Genomic DNA, 21,213 nt, shown 5'->3' with positions numbered 1-21,213 from the left:
TTCACTTTTCAAGTTGCTGGACTTGTCTTGTGGTGCTTCAAACCAGTAAGGCCGGGTGCCTTCTCTCTGAATTGTAGCCGTCCAGAGTCCTTGTTGACTGGGTCCTGAACTTGGGCTCACCTTGCCCAGTGTCATTTCCTTTTTCCCAAGTGTGTATTTCCCTCCAGGATCCACCTTTGTTCTCTCTCTAGCGCCCTCTGGTAGTTGTTTTTTTATATTTCCCCCAGATTTCATAGTTGTTTGCAGGAAGGTTGGCCCAGTGGGAGCTAGTCAGCCATTATTACATCCCCTTCCCCTCGCCCTTGACTGTGAAATGAGGAGGTGGGGCCCAATTCCCCCTTCCAACTTCCTCAGCTGTGGCAAGGTAGCCGCGCGTGTGGCCCCAGCCAAAGGTGGAGGCGGAAATAGAAGCCCCGCTCCCTCCATGAGCCCTGTCAGGCCCTGTGCCAGAGTCAAGTTTGCTCTGAGGTGTGGCTCTGTTGGGTTCTTGGAGGCCAGGGCTACTATCCATCAGCGCCGGGGGGAAGGTGAGTGAGTGGCTGCTTATTAAAATAGGCTGCATTCCTGGAACATGAATTATTTTGCTAAATCATTGAGTCGCCTTGCAGCTTTCCTGATGACCTAGAGTGTGCGTGCTGACAGCTGCACCATCAGTCTGCCTCAGTGCAGAATGGTTTGTTTAAAGGTAGCACCCTTCTCCCGACAGCCTGGGCCCTGGCCCCTTCCCTCTCCTGCTTCCCACCCCGGTGCTGGGAGCAAGCAAGGGTCTCCCAGACCAAAGCCATGGGAGACATCTCCGTCCCGGCAGGCTTTCACGGTGCTAAGACCACCCGCCCCCCGCCACTGGAAGAGCTGAGGGATAAGCCTGTGTGGTATGGCGACCGGGTTGGGTGAAATCTAAGCCAGCCCTACCTCGTTCTTTATCTGAGAGGCCTACACCACCCCTGAAATTGCCAGGAGCTGCCTTCCTGTGCCACGGAAGTAGCCTTACTGTGAGGCCGGCTTACTTCCCATTATGGGCTTTTGACAAAGTAGAATGCCCTTAGTTTACGACATTCCCAAATATCATAGATTTCCCCAGAAGCCCTGCACTGTCATTTGTCATTAAGCGAGGGCTTTAAGGACTGGGAGGGCTGGCCCAGCCTGTGCAGTGGGACTCCCTTCCTACGTTGGTCTAACCCTCCATGGAAAGCGGGCTGTAGGCGTCTCCCATGTCTGGTCCCTGATGCTCTGCCCACTGAGGAGGGGTCTGCAGGGAAGGCTCCCCTGGGGTGTTGGTGGGGGAAGTGAAGGGGCTCTGGCTTCAAGGCCCAAGGACTTGGGGTTGAGTCGTAGTCACATGTCATGACCTTGGGGAGTTACTTCCTCTCTCTGGCCTTTAATGGCCATTTCAGTCTCTTCCATTTTGACCCTGTGTGTGAGGAAGGGGCTTTGCCTGTCAGTACCCCATTTTGACTCCCTCTTAAGGACTCATTCCGCCCACCATCCATTTACCTGGTCTTCCTCCTCACTCTGGCCTTCCTGTATGGCCAGCCAGCCGCCCTGTGGGAACTGGCACAGGACAATAAGGGAAACCTGGGGGCACTGAAATTAGACTGATTTGGGTTCGAATCTTGGCTCTGAAACTGATCCATTGACCTTGAGCGAGTCATTAACCTCTCTGAATACCAGTTTTCTCATCCATAAAACAGAAGAGGGATACATAAGACAAGAATAAAAAACCCTAAAAAGGAAATAAAATAAAGGTGACATAGTAATGCTACCTGCCTCGGGCAGAGAATGGAATGAGATTTCGCCTATAAATCTCTGGCACAGGAGGAAGTGTCAACATCTGTGTCAGCAGAAGAATGGGAATGCGAGTCTCTGACTTCCAGTCCAGAGTTCCTGCTCCCTGGGCCTTAGTTTCTTCCTCTGCAGAGCCAGCGGTCAGTTCTGAGCCTTCCGAGGGCCGAGGACATGTTATTTTGGGGTGACGGAGGTTAATCTGCTTCCTGGGACCGAGTCAGACTCGGGGGGCCCTTTGTTGACCCCGTTTTGGTTCTCCAGGTGTGGGGACCAGTCCCTAGGAGGCCGTGAGCAGTCTGCTTGTTGGGGCAGACACTCTCGGGGCCCACACCTCCGGTCTGGGTCACCCTATGAGCTCCTCTGGGGGTCTTTAGGAGAGCCCCTCCACCCCCCGCCCCGGTCACCTTCCACAAGTACCCCAGAAAGTATCTTCCGAAACCCTGTTCGATATCACGCTGAAGAGACCTGGGAAAGTCAGCAGGTGTAGCAAACGCCGCGTCAGTAATACATTCTGCATCACAATGGCCCAGATGCAGCCATCGATTTTTCTTTATTGTGTTCCTTCATATTTGAAGCCGCCATGCATTTTAAAGTAATTATTGAATGGCATCCTCCATGTGGCTTAACACAAATATCATTCTAACGGGAGTGATTGATTTTCAATACTTTCAAGTGGCTTTCTCCCTTGTGCCTTAGGATCAGTTACAAGACGGCGTATCGGCGTGGCCTCCGGACCATGTACCGGCGCAGGTCCCAGTGTTGCCCTGGCTACTACGAGAATGGAGACTTCTGCATACGTACGTAGGGGCCGCCTCTGTTCTGGCCTCACTGGGGCTGGGAGGCGAGGGGAGAGAACAGAGAAGGGAGGTAAGCAGGCCTCAGCCGACCCGAGGGCTCCAGAAGTCCCTGCCTGCTGCTGGCTCTGAGGGGATCATGGGTCTGGTATAAACACATTGCGTGGGATCGCATGGGAACACGTGGATCACATGGGATCAATGGAAGCAGGTCAGTTCCAGGCTTTGGTGGGGTCAGGAGAGAAGTGGACCCTTCCGGAGAGGGTGCTCTGAGGAGCAGTGGGGAAGAAGGGCTGAGTGGCTGGTACAGATCTGAAGGGCTCCAGAAGGCTTTGTCGGATGGAAGGAGACTTGAATGGATAAACGGTGACGAGATGGATGAGTGGATGGATGGATGGACGGATGGATAGAGATTGGAAGGGAGGAAGGAAGTCAAGCTGGATCATTGGATAGCAAGACCATAGTACCTAGAAGGAGGATAGCAAGAGCGAGACAGATCACAGAGGGCCGGTTCCGGGAAGTGGGGGGGTTTCCAAAACTGATCGGGAGACGCTGAAAACAAGGGGGGTGCATGAAAGACACATGGAACCTCTCCCCCTGTTTGTCTGCAGTGGCTCAGTGCTCTTGGTGTCCCCAGAGAGTCAAGGGCTGAGTTTCTGGCAGCTTCAGGCCCTCTGGGTGGGGGTGGGGGAGCAGTTCTGTGCAGTGGGAGATACCCAGGAACCTGCAGATCTGAGTTCTGGTCCCAGCTTCTGAGGCATGTGGCTTTGGGCAAGTCATTTAACCTCTCAGGAAGAATGACTCCAGGGCCCTGTTGGAGTCTAATGGACTCTTTCCCACCACCTCTGACGGGTGTAATGGGGCCAGGATGGGGCTCTCCTGTGGGCAGTAGAGGGTTGCCACTGTGGGAGAGTGTCAGAGAAGCTGGGAGCCCCCCACTATTAATGACAGAGGGGAATCCACCCCCAAAACTTCTGCCTCTTCATTTGGAGGCAGACTTGGAGAGTGATGTTCCTTGTTAGCATTCTCCTTGCCCTTTGGGTGGGTAGAGTGAGCCAGCACCAGAGAGACAGTTTGGGCAGGGTGGGCGTGTTGGTGTTGGGAACGAAATGACAATTTTCCCCTGCTGATGTTACGTATCCCCTCTTGCTGGAGAAACTCGATTCTAATTGCATTACAGGAACGAATGAAAAATGCTCCCACAGATGCGTTCACTGATGATGGTTTTGCAGGAAAAATACAAAGATACCCAAAGCCATCCCCAAAATGCTGTTTCTCAGGAGCAGGGCAGAGGACCGGGCTGGGACAAGGCCTTGGCTGGCACGTCACCTGGGATGGGGTTCCTATGGGGACCTGGGTGTAGATGTGAGATCGAGACCAAGCTTTACTGCTGTTCTGTCTGCCTGGAGGAGAGCGAGAGCCAGGCATGGGGGGGGGGGTGACAGAGGACTCATAAAGCCTAAGCAGAATGGATGTGAGTGGCCCTTCGGGGCTCAGGGCACCAAGATGGACCCAGGGAAATGATAGAGGGAATTCAGATGTCAGCACGGGGCTCCAGGAACAGATGAGCACATTTCTTTTCTAATTTCCATTAGCGGGTGTTGGTAAAGCTCTTGGAAAATGAAGACCAGGGCAGAAACACTAAGTGTCCTGATTGCACAGGCCCGGTCTTGCTGACTGGGAACGGCAGCTTGTCACCTCCTACCTACTCCTTATGTAACGGCCAGGTACTGCCTGCTGAGCTGGTGGCCACAGGCCAGGCCACCTCCAGAAAGCCAGTGAGAAAAGCCAACTTTAGGACTGAAGGCTTTTTCTGAAGGGGGACAGGAGAGTTTCAGCAGTGGGATGGGGCACTGGGGCATGCGGGGTGCTGGTAGTGCTGACCCAGAGGGGCAAGAGTCACACAGGCCTAGGTTTGAGTCTCAGCTCTGTCCCTCCCAGCTTCTTCCTCTTTATGCTCCTCCTCATCCACTTCAGAGCACACCCCCTGCGCCAGGCGCCGTTCCGGTCACTTCATGTGCATTAATGGATCAGCGTCTCACAACAGCCCTCTGAAGTAGGTACTCTTACTTCTCCTATCTTATAGATGGAGAAACTGAGTCACAGAGTGAGTAAGTAACTTGACCAGGGTCGTACAGCTAGGAAGTGGCAGAACAGGGATTTGAACCTAGGTTGTCTGGCTCTGGAGGCTGCTGTGAACCTCTCAGATGGGCTGCTGCCCTCTCTGTGAGCCTAGGCAAGACGTCACCTCTTGGAACCTCAGTTTCCACTCATGTAAAATGGGGATAGTAATAACCTCTACCGCCAGACACAGGGTAGGGGCTTAAAAAATGTCAGCTCCCTTACTCCATGGCTTTGGGTCTTAACATTTTTTCACTCTTGGCTTTTGTTTTAATTCTCCAGATCACCATGGACCCTCTCCCTGGGAAAATGCACATGACATATATAAACCTATGTCATACACACAGCCCTTCCTTTGCACACAGTTGCAGTGGGTTCATGGATCCCTCACATCCCTCAGAGTCTTTGAAACCCTGGTAAATCATTTCTGCCATGTGTTCATGTTTATCCATTCGATTGACACTGTCGCTTGTCGACTTGTTGCCTACGCACTTGGGTGCGCACGAGAGATGGTTGCTACCCCGAGGGGCTTGCAGCCCTAGCAGAAAGAGATGATCTGGCACACAGATACATGCCCCCAGAGTTGCAGATGCTTCAACGAGCATCTTGATAAAGTAGAACCGAGTGGAATGGAGAGACTGTCTTCTTCAGCCATGTCCACTTAGCGAGAGTTAATGAGACGTCAGCTCTTGACAGAAGCGTGACGGGAGAAGCCCTTGAAGGGTGTGCCACCAGCATTTATTAGACGCCTATCATGGCCCACCCACGGTGCTGTACCTTGGGATAGAAGAGGTGTGGTAGAAATAGCTCCTGCCCTCGTGGAACCTACGGTCTTGTTGGGAAGGCCAGGCCACATGCAGAAAAATCTGTGGACAACAGCCAGACAAGAATGTGGGGAGGAACACACAGACCGGACACGCTAGGCGGGAGACCATGCTGTGACCTGCTGTCACTCGGGGGGCTTCGTGAGGGTTTGGGCTGGATGGAATGGTATCTTTGGGTGTGGTTGGGAGAGAGGGAACCCCATCAGCAAAGGCATGGAGGCAGCTGGCCTGAGACCACGGGGGTGGGGGGAGGGGTGGGGGAGGCAGATCTGGCTGGGGGAGGGGTTGGGGGAGGCAGTCATTCATTTCCCAGGGCCGCCCTTGCAAAGCAGCACTGCCTGGCGGGCTTCCCCACCAGGAGTGTGCTGGCTCACCCCTCTGGAGGCTGCAAGTCCCAATCTGGATGTCAGCAGGGTTGCTTCCTTCTGAGGGCTGTGACCGGAGATCTGTTCCAGGCCCCTCTCCTTGCTTCTGGTAACTCCATTCCTCACACAGCCTTCTCTGTGTGTGTGTGTCTCTCTAGGTTTCCCCTTTTTGTAAGGACACCAGTCAGATTGGATGAGAGCCCACCCGAATGACCTTGTTTTAACTTGATTACCTCTATAAGACCCTATCTTCAAATAAGGTCACATTCTGAAGATTTGGGGGTTAGGCCTCCAATATATGAATTTTAGGGAGGGAGACAGTTGAACCCGTAAACGGGTGAGTGTTGGCCATTACTAGCATTCTCTCGTTCCCGCTTATTGCAATGGGAAGAAAGGAGGGGGACCAGCCAGCCCTCACACAGGCTTTGCCAGCCGTCCGGGAGCGAGTGGCGACCCCAGGGGCAGGGAACTTGCATGAGGGAGAAATGGTAGCGGGCAAGTGAGGGATTGTGCCCAGGGTGCCAGATGAGAAGCTTTGCAAACCCAGAAGAAGCATTCAGGAGTCGATGCCCTGCGGCCCCCTCCCTCTCCAGTTCTCCTTCTCCACCCCTTGGGGACCAGAGAAACTCCCAAGTTCACCAGAACCTGGTGAGAACCCATCTAATGCCTCAGGACTGAGGCACGAGCATATTACCCATGCTCTGGGTAGGGGTAGGAGGGCATCATCTTCCCTCCAAACGACCTTTTTGGAGCCCGTTTCTTAGCAGATAGTAGGAGGACACCGGCCCGGGAGTAAAAGCCATGGCTGACTCTGCCACCAGCTAGATGTGCAGTCTTGGGCGAGTCGCTTTGCCTCTCTGGACCCCCCCGTGGCATAGGATGGATCATCCCTGTGGGTGGAAGGAATAAAGATGAAACCGTGAGCGAACACGTCCTGAAATGCATAGAGCTTGATACATGCGTGGTGGCACTACTTTTTCTCTTCTTTGTGCCATTTCCTCTGCCCCAGAACTGCCATCCATATCCCAGAGGCCTTGGCAGCCCTTCTAGAACCTTCTGCACCAGAACTGCCCACCCTGTCCCTTAGCTACAGATACAGCTGAGTCCCATGTTTCCTAAGGATCATCGGACCCAAATGGCACTTCTCTCTTTCTCCTTTCTCGTGAGATAGGCCAGAGGGCACCTTTGCCTCACAGAGCCAGTTTTGTCACGTAGGCGGTGGTGTTTGAGATATTTGGGGAAACTCTGCTCTTTGAAAACGTTAGGCTGTATCAGACTAGATGGGCTTGGTTATGATGCAGTAACAAACACCCCGAATCCCAGTGGCTTAAAACAATAGACTTTTCTTCCTTGCTCATTTTGCATGACCACTGTTGGCTGGCTGGGGCCTGCTCGCCCCAGGACCCAGGCTGCTGGAGCACGAATTTTGCAGTGTTGCTGGTTGCCATGGCAGAGAGAAGAGGGCTCTGGCGGGTCAGAAATATTTAGTGAGCAGTATTAGGGCTTATCACCCTACAGATGCCGTGGTAATCACAATTCACTCATGTGTGTTCTCGAACACCTGATAACCTAGTAGAAGATTCCCCTGGAAGACACGTTTGAACACAGACTCACTGAGCCCCAGCCCGAGTCTCAGATTCAGAAGATTGGAGCTGGGCAGCTAGAGAATGTGCTTCTCTAACAAGTTCCCAGGTGACGCTCATTGGGAACCACACTTTGAAAACCACCGGTCTACCTACTGCCGAGGATGGTGGGAAAGCAGATTGCTTAGCAGGTGCATCCCATTGGTAGTCAGGCCCTCTCTTGATGGGCTAGAGGAGAGGGCCTGCTTCAGAGTAGCCAGCAAGGAGGCGGAACTGGTCTGCCTGATCCCTCCCTCCCTCCCTCCCCTTTTTCCTTTTCCTGGAGGAGGTAATGCCCCCAGACTTCCTAAGTGGTGTCCTCCAGCCCTCTCACTGGATGCTTGGAATCCCAGAGCCAGCCTCCCCGCAGTGTGGGTTTCATCCTAATCAAGAAGTAGAGGAATGAAGCTCCAGGCAAGTGGCTGACGGGCCCCACACCAGCAGCCCTCCCCACTCCCACCATTGATTGGGGGTGAAGGAGGGGTGCAGGAGAGGTGGGGGAGGGGGTTGCTAAGCCTCCTGGAAGGGAGACCGCTCTGGCTCAGTGTGCATGTCCTGGGATGGCTAAGGGGGAGCCGGCAGGGGACGATCTGGGATACTGGCTGCACTGAGGGCACCCGAGCCGTGCTGAAGATTTAACTAACTCCAGCAAACTCCTCACACCATTTTTGGGATTTAAGTACCCCTGTCTTATTATCGCAGTTGTTTTTACAGCGGATTGTTGTTTAACTGTGAATTCAGCTCCGGTTTACTGACTTCCTTGCTCTTCATCTCTCCTCGGGTCTCACTCCTTGCTAGATTTGGCCTCATTCTTCTCGAAGGGCCATCTATGTGCAGGAGTTTTTCCTGGGAGGGTCCATGAGCGAACGCCTCTCGTATGCTTTACTTGTCTGAAAACGCCTTTGTTTTACCCTCACTCCTGAGTGGTGCTTTAGCTGCCTGTGGAATTCTGGGTTCTCTGTGAACTTCCCTCAGGGCCTGAGGATGTTTTTCTGTCGTGTTCTGGACCTCGTCTTTGCGGGCTAGCACTTGGGTGGGTGTGGAGTTGCTTTCGTTCACACCGTTTGCTCCTCAGACGTATGTATCCCTTGAAGCTAAATTTTCATGTCCTTTATCCATTCTGGAAAATTCTCGGCCATAGCTCTTCAAATGTCCCCTGTCCTTCATTCGCTCAGTTTTCTCCTGTTGCCAAAATGTCGGATACTCATTCCACTTCCTCTCTCTCTCCTGGGCTTTTTCCATCTCCTTATCTCTCCATGCTGTATCTTGGAAATTTTCCTCAGATCCATTTTTCAAATCCTTTGGCTCTGCTAATTACCCTGTCTGTTGAGGTCTCCATTTCAACAACGGCATGTTTCATTCCTAGGAGTATTGTTTTTCCTTCTTCAGATCTACAGGTTTGCTTTTTTTTTTTTTTTTTTTTTCTGTAGCGTCCTGTTTTTTTTTTTTTTTTTAATGTTTTTATTTTTGAGAGAGAGAGAGAGAGAAAGTGAGCAGGGGAGGCGCAGAGAGAGAGGAGGACAGAGGATCCAAAGCGGGCTCTGTGCGGGCAGCAGTGAGCCCCATGTGGGGCTCGAACTCGCGAACCATGAGATCATGATCTGAGCTGAAGTTGGAGGCTTAACCAACTGAGCCGCCTAGGTGTTTTCACATTAGAATCCTTTGCTTACTGCTTTAACTATGTGAGATGTATTGATGGTCCCTTTCAGATGGTTCTATCTTGAGCTATGCTATAGAGTCAAGATAGTCCCATCTTGGGTCCATGAGTTTGGTTAGCTCAGAGTATCCGTTCTGCTGTTTGTGGAGATAGCTGACTCTCCCTTGTGATGGATTGTTTCCCCATATAGGTTGTAGTTTCTTTTTTCTTGTTTTTTTTTTTTTTTTTTTCCTTCTTTATCGCTGCGAACTCTTGAGCTTTTTTTCTCCTCCCCCACGCCCTGGGGTGTGCACGTGCCCCACCCATGAGTTCTGCGTTTTCTTAGTAGGCACACGACTGTTGTTCACTGGCTCACGACCAGTCTCTGCACTGATCTCTTGGTTTGGGATTTCATGCTGAGGCTGGAACTGTGGCGAAGGTGTGGGGTTTTTGTTTTTGTTTTTTTTGCTTTTTCCTTTAAAAAAAGATGCGAAATTCACACATGACACAATGGCTAATGGTATTGACCATTTTGAAGCGTGCATGAGAGTGGCACTTAGTGCATTGGTAACGTTGTGCATCTGACACTTCTGTCCTGTTCTAAAACCTTTTCATCACCCGTGAAGAAGACCCTGGTCCCATTAAACGGTCACTCTCTCCATCCCCCCCTCCTGGTTTCTTGTTTCTTGTGGAAGACTTTCTGCTCATCCAGAATCCCTTATTTCTCATGTGGCCGGTGGGCAGTATTTTCAGGTTTCCCCTCCATGGAGCTGGTAAGTCCCAAGGCCATCTGTCCCTGTGTGGGTGTTAAACCCCAGGCTCCTAGCCGGGAGTGGGGGTTGCGGGCAGCGGCTAGCTAGGTCCCATGCTCCCTGGCCTACCTTAGCTTCAGTATCTGCCCTTTTGTCCCTCCTGTAGACTCACTGCTCTTTCTTACACTTGGCGGTTTACCTTTCTCTCCTTAGAGCTCAGATATCTACACTTTTGGTTTTTTAGTTTTAAATTATATTTTGGGGGCATTTTTGTAGCAGGAGGGGCCTACATCAGCCCTTTCTCCGTGTCACTGGAATTGCACCTGTTTTATAGTGAGCGGTGGAGTCGGGGGGCTTTTTAACCAGACCCAGTGATGTTTAGGGCAGTGCTTTCGTGGACTGAGGGCTAGCTTCGAACAACAATAATAAAACGGTGTAACGTCTGGTGGTTTACCCTTAACTTTACCTTATGGTATATCACTCACTCCTGACAGACTGGAGCAGTGTTACCACGGCCCTTGCACAGCAGGGGAAACTGATGCCAGGGAGGCTAAGTGCCTTGTCCGGTGGATAAGTGTGGCCCAGGAATTGAGATCTGTGCTACTTCTAGTCCTTCACTTCCCCTCCTGCAGAGGGTTTCCTCTCGGTGGGAGGGACCTGCGGCCAGAAGAGAGAAGTGGGGCCGGACAAGAGGGCAGGTGAAAAGGTTTGTAGGAAGAGGAAGGGACGGAAGACAAACTGATTTGATTTCAGAATTTTGCTAAGGTGGGTGCAAGGATGACCTGCTAGGATCAAAGTGTGTGTGTGTGTGTGTGTGTGTGTGTGTGTGTGTGTGTGTGTGTGCGCGCGCGCACACGTGTGTACAGAGCTGTGGGTCCATCTGAAAGCCTCTCCACGTAGCTACTAGGAAAAATCATTCCCTGCTGACCTTCTAGGAGGCTCCCCAGGGAATGCAGCCTGCTGACAGGACCAGAACCAGTGCTGATGCTTCTCCCCCGGGTCACCAGCACCTGGTGCTGAGCTTTGCTGCCTAGAACAACATCCATTCTTCCATCTGTCCATCCATCCATCCATCCATCAACATTTATTACCTATCTATGCCTTGAATGCACTATGGAGTCCTGGGGATAGAGGGATGAATAAGAAGCATACAGTCTAGTGGGAAATAAATACACTTAAATTCTAACACAGCATGATAAGCACACTTTAAATAAGTAGGCGAGGAAACCAAGGGTCACCGGGCTGGTGTGGGGGGGGCGGGGGGAGGAGTAATGGCTGTTTAGCTGCCCCAACACATCCTCACTGAGTGGCCAAAGTTGGTGTAGCCACTATGATCTCCTCCCCAGTCTTGTGGGCTTAGAACATTGATTTAGGATGCCTCGAGTGGCTGAGCTCCAGTTGATGATGCACACTAACCAAACTCATAAGATACTGATGCTTAACCCTGCTGCAGATTCATTCATTTCCGGTGAGCAAACAGAACATTTGCTCTCCATCACTTGCTAGTGCTTTTCAGGTCCTCATAAAGAATTGTTGAACAAGTGAATCCACAGTAGGGCACCAAGGCCCCGGGGGGTTCTCTGGACACCGCTCCTGTTAGCACCTATTTCGGATTCCCCAATTGAACTCTAGAGCACCACCTGTCACTCTGTCCCACTGGTTGTGATGCTGCCTTGCATGTCTATCCCACTCACAAGTGAGTTCCCGAAGGAAAGGGACCATGGGTCCTACACAGGTTAGTCCCAGGGCCAGGCAGAGTGCCTGGCACTTAGTGCTGAATAATTACTGAATGAGTGAGTAAGAAAGTGGGTGAATGAAATAGACCCTGAGCACTGAGAGACCTCTTTGGGAGAAGCAACTAGAACTCTGGGGAATTGAAGGGGGAAGGGAGATCCAAAAAGACTCCTTGAAGGAGGTTAGTTTTGAGCAGAATCTCAAAGGTGAGTGGGAACTTGCTAGGAGAGCAGGAGATGGGCAATGGTTAAGACAGAGAGTGAGTTTTATTATTTATTTATTTTTAATTTTTTAAATGTTTATTTTTTGAGAGAGAGAGAGACAGAGCGTGAGCAGGGGAGGGGCAGCAGGAGAAAGGGAGACACAGAATCTGAAGCAGGTTCCAGGCTCCGAGCTGTCAGCGCAGAGCCCGACACGGGGCTGGAGCTCACAAAACACGAGGTCGACCTGAGCTGAAGCTGGACGCTTAACCGACTGAGCGACCCAGGCGCCCCAAGACAGAGCATGAGTTTTAAGTCCCATTTCTTCTCTTGGGTGACTCTCTGAGCATGTTACTTAGCTTCTCTCTGCCTCGGTTTTCCTCATCTGTAAAATAAGGCAGGGCTGTATTAAGTTCCTGCCCGTTTGGGCTGTCGTGAGGATTAAAGGAGTTCCCACCAGGAAAGCATTCAGGGCAGGACCTGGCACACAGTGAGGGCTCAGTAAATGGTAGCTACTGCTGTTTGTGTTCTTGTTTTATGTTTATTTATTTTTGAGGGAAAGCAAGAGAGCATGAGTGGGGGAGGGGCAGAGAGAGGGACAGAGGATCCCAAGTGGGCTTTGTGCTGATGGCAGTGAGCCCAATGTGGGGCTTGAGCTCACGAACCGTGAGATCATGATCTAAGCTGCAGTCGGACGCTCAACTGACTGAGCCACCCGGGTGCCACTGCTGTCTGTGTTCTTGGTGTGAGGAGGGCACTTTGTGGCAGAGGCACTGGTGTGAGCAGAGGTGGGAAAGAGCAGACGGGATCAGGGCATCGTCAGCAGGCCTCCGGGGCCAGAGCGCAGGAGATGTGGGAGAAGTGGTACTTGAAAGGGCTGAGCGGGGCTGGGGCTGGACCCTCAGCACCACACGGAAGATCCTGGACAATCTCATGAGGGCCCTGAAGGGTCACGGTGGTGTCGGGGCAATTGCTCTGGGGGCAGCAGCAAGGGGGAGTCAAGGGGGTGAAGGACAAATCAGGAGGTGCGTGGGGATGGGGGAGTTGTGTATGGCTGTGCTCAGGCACCTTGGTCAAGAGGACACAGGGGATCTGGGGTCTGTCTGATTGCATTTTGCTGGCCTGGCCCTAAAGTTCCCTGCTAGGCCTTTCCCCCACCTGCAGCGAGTGCCAGCAGAGTCCGGTGTGCTGACGCAGCCGTGGAAGGATCTAGGTGCTGCTTCTTAATTACCAGCTGCAGCTGTAATTAAACCTCTGCTCTCCGGACTGGGCAGCCTCTGAGGGGAAGCCTTAATTAGTGTCAGAACAGCTGGGCATTTATGTAAAGTCCCCTTCTTGGGTGTCTCGGGCCAGGTAAAGCCTATGAAGTAGCTAACCTGTCCCCAACCTGACTTCACCATTTTTCTACGGGAACTTCCCAAGGGCCCTGCTTGCCATCTTCTAAATTCCCTCAACATCTATGGGATGCCAGCTCTGATTTCTGGTCCGCGCTGGCTGTTGGCTGCTTCTCTGATGTTCTCCCTGTGCCCGGCCCCAGCGGCCTCCGACCCATCTCCTCCCTCCCTCCCCCGTGCTGGCCACCCTGCTCTTTTGTGTATGCCCCGTGTGCCGTCCCCTCCGTCCGAATGCTCTTCCCTTAGAGAGCCATGTGGCTCTCGCCCTTATTTCACCCCATCTCTTCTCAAAAGTCACATTATCGGAGTCTTTCCTGACCACCCTATCTGAAATAGCAGTCCCCCAACCATCTTTCTGTGTCCCCTTATCCTGTTTTGTTAATTAACACTACTGTTACCTGATATAGAGACGTGGAACATATATATTTTTGTTTTCTGTCTCCCCAACTAGATCATATGTTCAGTAGGGATAAGGGACCTAGCTGACCTCTCTACTCTTAGAACAGTACCTGCCATATAGTAGGTGCTCAATAAATGATGAATGAACGAATGGACAAGTGAACTATAAGCTCCTGTGGGTAGGAGCACCCTTTTAAAAATATACTGTTGTGTGGTCTACAGTGGCTCATGGTGTACCACACCCAGAGTAGGGGCTCAGAAAATAGTGATCAGGTACCACCGATCCGAGGTCTGCCCCACCCCCTCCCATATTTTTGATACTTCGCTCCTATGCCCCCCCCCCCACCACTGCTGCTTGCTCTAAGTGCTATACCCCAGGCCCCTCCATGCTGGGACTTCTCATCCTGTATCTTGCTTTCCCAGGTTCCCTTGTGGTCTTTGATCCTCTCTGCCCCAGCCAGACACCCGGATTCTCCACACTGTCTCTCCCTGGGACTTCATTCCAGCTACCCCTGCTCCCAGAACCCCTGGTCCTGCTTTGTCTAGTGGCTCTTGGAGACTCGGCGCAGAGCTGCGTGGTCTCTGGGGAGCCCCACCTGACGCCTCGCTCTCCCCTCCCAGTCCTGATCTCGGCCCCTCTTCAGCCCCACCCGTCCTCACTTATTCTTTCTCTCCCCACACAGTGAGCTCCTTAGAGCCATGGCCTTGGGACTCCTCTGTGTCCCTAGCATCCACCACAGGGCCCAGCAGAGACACAAGCTTTGACTAGAAGACACTAGCCTTGGCTAGAAGAAGGACGTGTGGGCTAGCTTTTCCTGGGGACCCTCAAAGGACACCCAGAGGAGTGGTCTCTGGGCGGGACCCCGAGATCCCAGAGAGTTGGGTGACCTGCCTCTGATAGGGTCCTTGTCCCCATTTTCCTTCCCTCGGCCTCCCAGAGGCCCTCCCAGAGTTCTGGTGTCTGCACCCAGTGTCACGCTCGTGTGCGAAGAGCCTGGGGATCCTGCTCTGAGGCTCCGTAGGGGGCATGACCCAGGAGGCTAACCCCCTGGGCTGGGACTGAGCCTCCAAGACATGGGGAAGAGAAATTGCTCACGCGGTGCCTCCTGGTTTGTCAAGCTGCTTCTTCCCTCCTGGCTCCTGGCCTTTGTAGCAGAGAGCTTTCAAAAAGTGGCCATTAATGGGCTTTTGGGGAGGACAGACAGGCCAGCCCTCAAGTCTCCTCTACTCTTTGCTCTTTAAGGGAAGCTGAATGGCTTCTGTGAAGGTGAAAATGACACCTCAGAGCCTCCCTTTGCTCCCAGTGGCCACTCAGTCCTTTTGTCTTTGAAGAGCCTTGATCAGCTGCCCATCATCGGCTGGAGGGGGGACTAGCTGGGAGAGCTGGACGCCCCTCAAGCCATGCTGGCTGGGCATTGGCCAAGGCTCACGGAAGGCCCAAGAACCAGGCCCCCCCACCCCCCTTGTGACAGGCAGACATCCCACTGTCTCCACCTTGTCCGTACCTGGGGATAAGAATGAAAATATTTAACCACATGTGTGGCACTCCCAGCAAGAGGTTAGAATGGAATAGGGACCTTGAGGCCTGTTGTGGTGCCAGGGTTAACTCTGTAGGTGCCGGACTATGGGTGGGGAGGGGCGGGGGGGGGCAATATTTACCAACTAGAGCAGAAGTATTTAACTATGTTAATATTCACCACCCTTCTCCCCAGTCTAAGTCTAGGCCTGAACCTGAAGATGTGATACGTCTGGGCCCCGTATGTGATGTGTGGATGCTTCGGCATCTGGCTGTGTGTACGTGTGTGCATAGGAAGTTGTGAGTCTGCCTGTGTGGACGCTACTGCCCACCCATGAAAGGGTGTCTCGGGGCGCCTGGCTGACTCAGTCCGTAGAGCATATGACTCTTGATCTTGGGGTTGTGAGTTCGAGCCTCATGTTGGGTGTAGAGTTTACTTAAAAATGAAATCTTTAAGAAAATTTTAAAAAGGGGTATTGGTGTGGCATGTTCTTGACAGCGCAAAGGTCAAGAGCGCAGACCCTGGAACCAGACTGCCGCCTCCTGCCTCTGTGACTGGGGGGCAAGTTACGTGGCCGCTCTGTGCCTCAGTTTACTCAACTGGAAAGTGCTGTACCGTTCCTTATGGGCTTGCTATGAGCATTAAATAAGTGGATATATGTAAGCCAAGCACATGGTAAGTGGTGTGGAAATGTTAGCTTTTATCATTACATGTGCACTTGTCTATTCGTGAGCACTCGGCTTCGCCATGTGGGAGGAGCTCCCCTCTTCCCTGCTGGGTGTGCACACGCATGTTCGCGTGTTTACACTTGCTGTGTGTGTATGTTGCATGTGTGCCAACGAAAAGGGCCCCGGAGCCCGCGTCTCGAGTGTAGGTCTGCGTGCTTGTGTGTTTAGATTTTTTTTTTTAACGTTTATTTATTTTTGGGACAGAGAGAGACAGAGCATGAACGGGGGAGGGGCAGAGAGAGAGGGAGACACAGAATCGGAAGCAGGCTCCAGGCTCTGAGCCGTCAGCACAGAGCCCGACGCGGGGCTCGAACTCACGGACCGCGAGATCGTGACCTGAGCTGAAGTCGGACGCTTAACCGACTGAGCCACCCAGGTGCCCCCGTGCTTATGTGTTTAGACAGCGTGTGTGTTCTCGTCTCTCTCGGTTCTCCTGAGAGTCACCTTCCCCATCATGCTTTCCCACGTTCCTTTCTCCTTTTCAAGCAGCCAGTGTTGCTGAATTGTCACCAAGGGAGCCAGAATTGTGTCTTTGCTCGGGATGGGGTGGGAAGGGGGAGCCAAATGACACCATCAATCTCCTTCTGGGATGGAGCAGACCTGGATCCAAGGGCAAAAGCCAGGGAGGCCTCCTCCTGCCCCTGGCCAGACCAAGAACTGCCCCTCCGGCTGCCTTTACCCTGGGCTGAGCTGATGGCAGGGAAAGGGAACGTCTCAAATCTGGGAACCAGGGGGGGGCTCCAGTGTAAAGGCAGGCCCTCATCCCGTTGGTCTGGTCAGGTGGAAGGACCGAGGCCTTGGCCTCTGTTTATCCACAAGGTTCCATCGCCAAACAAACTGCAGAGGCCTGATAGTAAATCAGCAGTGGGTGTGATTTAGAGGAATGTTTGTTTGCTCAGCTAAGCTTTTGGCAAGGTAAATGCATAAGCTGCAGAAAATCTCTTGGAAACAGCCGCGGGGCTCAAACGCCCTTCAGTCCTCCATAAAGGATTCTCAAAATTATATGGACTAGATTAGTATCTCTATTACATAAAACCATTTCAATGCCTGCTCTGGGCTTTGAGAATAAAGTCACTGGACAGACCTTTTGTTGCCGGGTCCCGCCAGCGCTTGGTAATTGAAGATTTTCCTTTAAAAGTGTGTCAGGTGGAAAGAGCTCCTAATTTACTAAGTGGAGGGGCCTTTGTTAGGGAGAGTGATGCTTTGTTCTGCCTGTCCCTTTTAATCTTGTTTTTGCACAATGGACTTCTATAAAGCACTACCAGCCGAGATGATTCTGGGGAGGGAAGCAGGGCTTCCCTGCCCTCTTCGGTCAGCGTCTTCTCTTGCTTCTCCTTCTTCTGGGCTTGGACCTCTATCCACAAGCCCGGGGACAGACTCTGTGGCTTCGCGGCAGCGGCTGCCCTAGTCTCTTTCTAATCGGAGCACACCCTCCTTTTTTAATTGCCTCTCTGCATGAAGCCCCCGAGGCAAGGTCCAGGTTTGGGGCCACATTTGCAGCCGGTGGCTGGGTCTGAATCTAGATGAGGTCTTCAGCCCTAAAGTCAAATGCCATCTGGTGCCTGATGGGATGGTTTCAGTTGGAGGTTTTGCCCCAGTCCCGGGGCACTAAAGTAGCATTTGTTGTCTGAGAGTCCTCCCCGATACTGGCTTCTGGCTCTGAGGAGGTCACTGACCCTGGCTAAGAGGACTGGGGTTTTGCCTGTAATTTGGAACTACCCCCTTGGGGCTTGAGGCCACCACGCCGCTGTCAGATGTGGGTCCCGGCCTGGGTTTCAGAGATGGGAGCTCTCCTCCCCCTGCTTGGCCATCATCTTGGCTGTGCTGGCTGGGTACAGGATTCTACCTCTCTGGGCCTTAGTTCCTCATGGGTAATTAGAAGACGCAGAGGCTTTGAACTTCTGTGACATAGGAGTTCCACTGATGGTGACTGTGGGGCAGAGGTTTTTCTCATTGCCAGGTCCGTGGGCAAAGTCAACATGAGGCCTAGGACCGAGTGGATAGTTTGAAATGGGAACCAAGCAACAGGAGGAAGAACCAAACACAGGCAACATGATTGGCCAAGAATCATGAAACCGAGTCAGGGAGATCCTCGGAAATGCTTCAAGGTGGTGGATATACATAGCCCTGGGATTATCTTGACAAGTTTCATGTGACCCAGAGGTTCATAAGCTTCCCAAGGGCAGGACCTTCCTGGCTTGCGTCCTGGACCTTCTGGGGCTGGCACAGGCCTTCCCAGTTTCCCCTAAAGATTGAACTACAAGGCAGGGTGCAGAGAGGGGAAGGAGGGGCTCACGGTGACACCGGTCAAGGTGGAGAAGCTTGTTCAGGTGCACCAAGCCCGTCAGGAACACATCCTCCGTAACGACCTCCTTTGGTGGAGCGTCACCTTCACAAAGTGAGGAGCTGAGCAAGGGGCTGACTTTTGGGTGTCAGGTGGTCACTTTTGTTATCTCATTTTATCCTCAAGATGACTTTGCAGGAACTGTTCCTCCCTTTGTGCATGTAAAACTGAGCTTCAGAGAACTTAAACGCTTTGCCTGGGGGCCGACAGCTAGTTAGTGGTGAGCCAGTTTCCAGGGGATCGGCTTAGAGGAAGCAGGGACTGTGAAGTCCCCGGGAAGCTGACCTGTAAGAGAACGGGGTCCCCACCCCAGGCTGGAGGGCGTGCTGTCCTTAGCGCTCAGGCTCTCCAGCAGAACATTCAGCTGTGGTTCAGGCTCAGGTGCCTGGGTTACAGCCTTACTGTCCACTCCAACTAGCCAAACAACTCAAGACACCTGGTTCCCCTCTCAGACTTTCTCTTGTATACAGAATAGGAGCGTTGACCTTGTCCTACAAGAGTATGTGATGGGGCTTTGTAATCGCTAGCCCCTGAGGACACCCGCCTAACCCATCTGGCAGTAGGAATAACAGTCTTCCCCTCCCCCACCTCTCCCTCTTCCTGATGCCTTATCATCATCAGACGATAACACAACACAACACAAACTAGATGCTAGGCCTCGCTTCTGTATTAACTCATTTAATCGCACAACGCCCCCGTGAAGTAGGTACTGGTAACGTTCTCATTTTACAGATGAGGAAATGGAGGCACAGAATGGTTACATAACTTCCCCAAGCAATTCACCTAGCAATGAAGCGATACAGCCGGAAGCCAAGCCCAGGCATCTGGTGTTGGCTCTGCGCTCTTACCCACGCTGTTCTAGCCAGGGGCCTGCAGGCTCAGCTGCTACCAGGCCACATTTGGAAGCTTCTGGTATCTCTGGAGGTTGAGGGTAGGTGGTATTTAGTGGATAGGACGGTGGCTTCCGCTGTTGGGCCCCTGCAGTGTGTGGTCACTCCAGTCCCCAACCTGGCCACCTGTCCCGCTCGTTCTCTATGCTAGTTCCCATTTCCTGCTGAGATAGAGCCTTGTTTAAGGAGTCCCGCTACATATCCTCTCTTTGCCTCACTTTCCTCATCTGTGTGATGGGTGATCACAGTACCTTCCACTTAGGCTTATGAGGATTAGGTGAGTAAATTCACGTGAAATGATTGGAATCCATAAATGCTTCAGTGTCAGCTCTTATTACCTGGTATGGCAGGATAATGCAGAGAGAGCTTTCCCGCTAGGCTGAGGGCAAAGGGAGTCAGTTTTCAGATCTGGGAAGAAGCCCTGTATAAGCGTGGGGTTGGGAGGTGGGGCACATGGGCCCTTCCCCTGACTTCCTAAAGAAAACGCTTGAAACCGTCGGAAAGGATAGCAAATAAATATTATCAGGCTCCTGGTGAGTGTCCCAGAAATGGGGTGGAGCCATCAAGCGTGCGGATCAGCTTCGTAAAGGGTGAGGCCCCAGCCATGGCTATTTCCTCTAGGACAGCACACAGATGGCAACATTCCCTCCTAGAGAACAAAGAAAGTCTTTTTCTGCATGTCTGGGGTCCAGCTTGCCAGGGTGTCCTGGAGAGAAATGGTGACAGAGAGGGGGGGTCCAAGGACCCAGCCTGCTGCGGACAGCAGGCATTTCCATCCAGAAGCGCTCTTTCTTTTCCGAGGGGCTCGCTCAGCGCATTCCTAAATCAAAGCTAGTCTTAAAGGTCTCCGTGAATAACTTTATAACGCCGATGGTGAAAAGATGTGTCTAAGGCGTGTCTGTCTCCTCCTGCCTGTGCCGAAATGAGCCTCCGTCAAAGGGTGGACGGTAGATGACCTCCAAAGGTCACTGCCAGCCCGGAACTCCGGGACGCGCCTGGGTGAGGTGAGGGCGCGCCCTCGCAGAGGGGTGGCGAGGCGCTTTCCCGGCAGCCTCTCTGAGTCTGTGATGGTAGGTGCACCCCTTGAGTGGGAGGCTGGCGGGCCTCGCCCACCTGTATTTACCTTGATGGAGCTTTAAAACACTGCTCTGACATGTGTACAGACCACACGTGGAGAAACAGGGATGCCTCAGCCGGAGGTCTTAATTACCCGCGAAGAACAAGAGACGGCTCTAAGATCTGAGAAGCAGCCTGTGCAAAGTGGTTCATTTCCCAGAGCAGGGTGCAGACAAGGGGAGCCATATGGCCCAGCGGTGGAACAGCTGTCTCTTGAGGAGGAACAACTCGGGAGCCTCCACCATCTGGGTGAATTACAGGACTTGCAATTCTCATGCGTACGTTGCAGCCGCCCACAAACCCAGCAGTCAAGCAGGTGGATGATGGAGGGCGATGGGATGTCTCCGTGCCCGCTGCATGGCCATCCATCCCCAGAAACCCTGCCTCAGCGTCTGCCCCCTTGCTGAACTGTCCTGGCCGGGGCCTGCGTCTGAGGTCCTGCGGGCCAGGGCCCTGCTAGCTCCCCGGGGATCTCTACAATCTCCACCAGGCAGGTGGGGCCTCCACGTCCTCCAGAAAATACACCTGTCATTCCATTAACGGTGGCCGCCGCTCGCCTCTTTGGCAGGGCTGGGAAAATCTAGTTGAAGAGTGCTTAGTGGTTTGGGGCTGTTATATTTTCTCTGCTCTATGATCCGTGTTAGGTTAAAAGGGCCAGAGCTGCTTTTCCTTCCCACAGAAGATAACTCAACCTGGACAGGCTCCCTCTGGGAGAGTTAAAGGTGATGAGGGACTTCTGGTTGGCTGGAACGGTTAATATCCTTCCCCCAAAGTGGCTCTCTTCCGTCCCCAGCCCCCCAGCTGGTTGGAATGATGAATATATTCCAGTGGGTTCTCATTCCAAATGACAGCTATCTTCTTTTGCACGTCTGCGTATCCGGTGGGGTGGAAGGGGAATCACGGGGTGGGGCCCGCGGTGTGCCTGCGCTGTGACAGGTGTTCCTCCGATCTCCCGGCAGTGCTTTGTGGTGGGTTGCGTCCTCTCAGTTCAC

General features: G+C 52.7%; 1 protein-coding gene across 11 annotated transcripts in view; it reads left to right on the top strand.

The window, feature by feature from the left end:
• The window catches only part of MEGF11 (multiple EGF like domains 11), a 362,425-nt gene that overhangs the window by 131,750 nt on the left and 209,462 nt on the right, over window positions 1-21,213 (top strand). For all 11 annotated transcript variants that reach the window (XR_015252725.1, XM_086710990.1, XM_086710991.1 and 8 more), the window contains exon 4: window positions 2,482-2,582. Coding sequence is in view for 10 of the 11 variants with exons in the window: in XM_086710990.1 (XP_086567116.1) it covers window positions 2,482-2,582 (101 nt within the window). In the remaining variant the exon portion in view is untranslated. The remainder of the gene's footprint in view (window positions 1-2,481; window positions 2,583-21,213) is intronic.

This window comes from Puma concolor, chromosome B3 (assembly GCF_028749965.1).
Source record: "Puma concolor isolate L17-30 chromosome B3, mPumCon1.1.hap2, whole genome shotgun sequence".
Lineage (NCBI taxonomy): Eukaryota > Metazoa > Chordata > Mammalia > Carnivora > Felidae > Puma > Puma concolor.
This window is presented reverse-complemented; position numbering and strand designations above follow the sequence as displayed.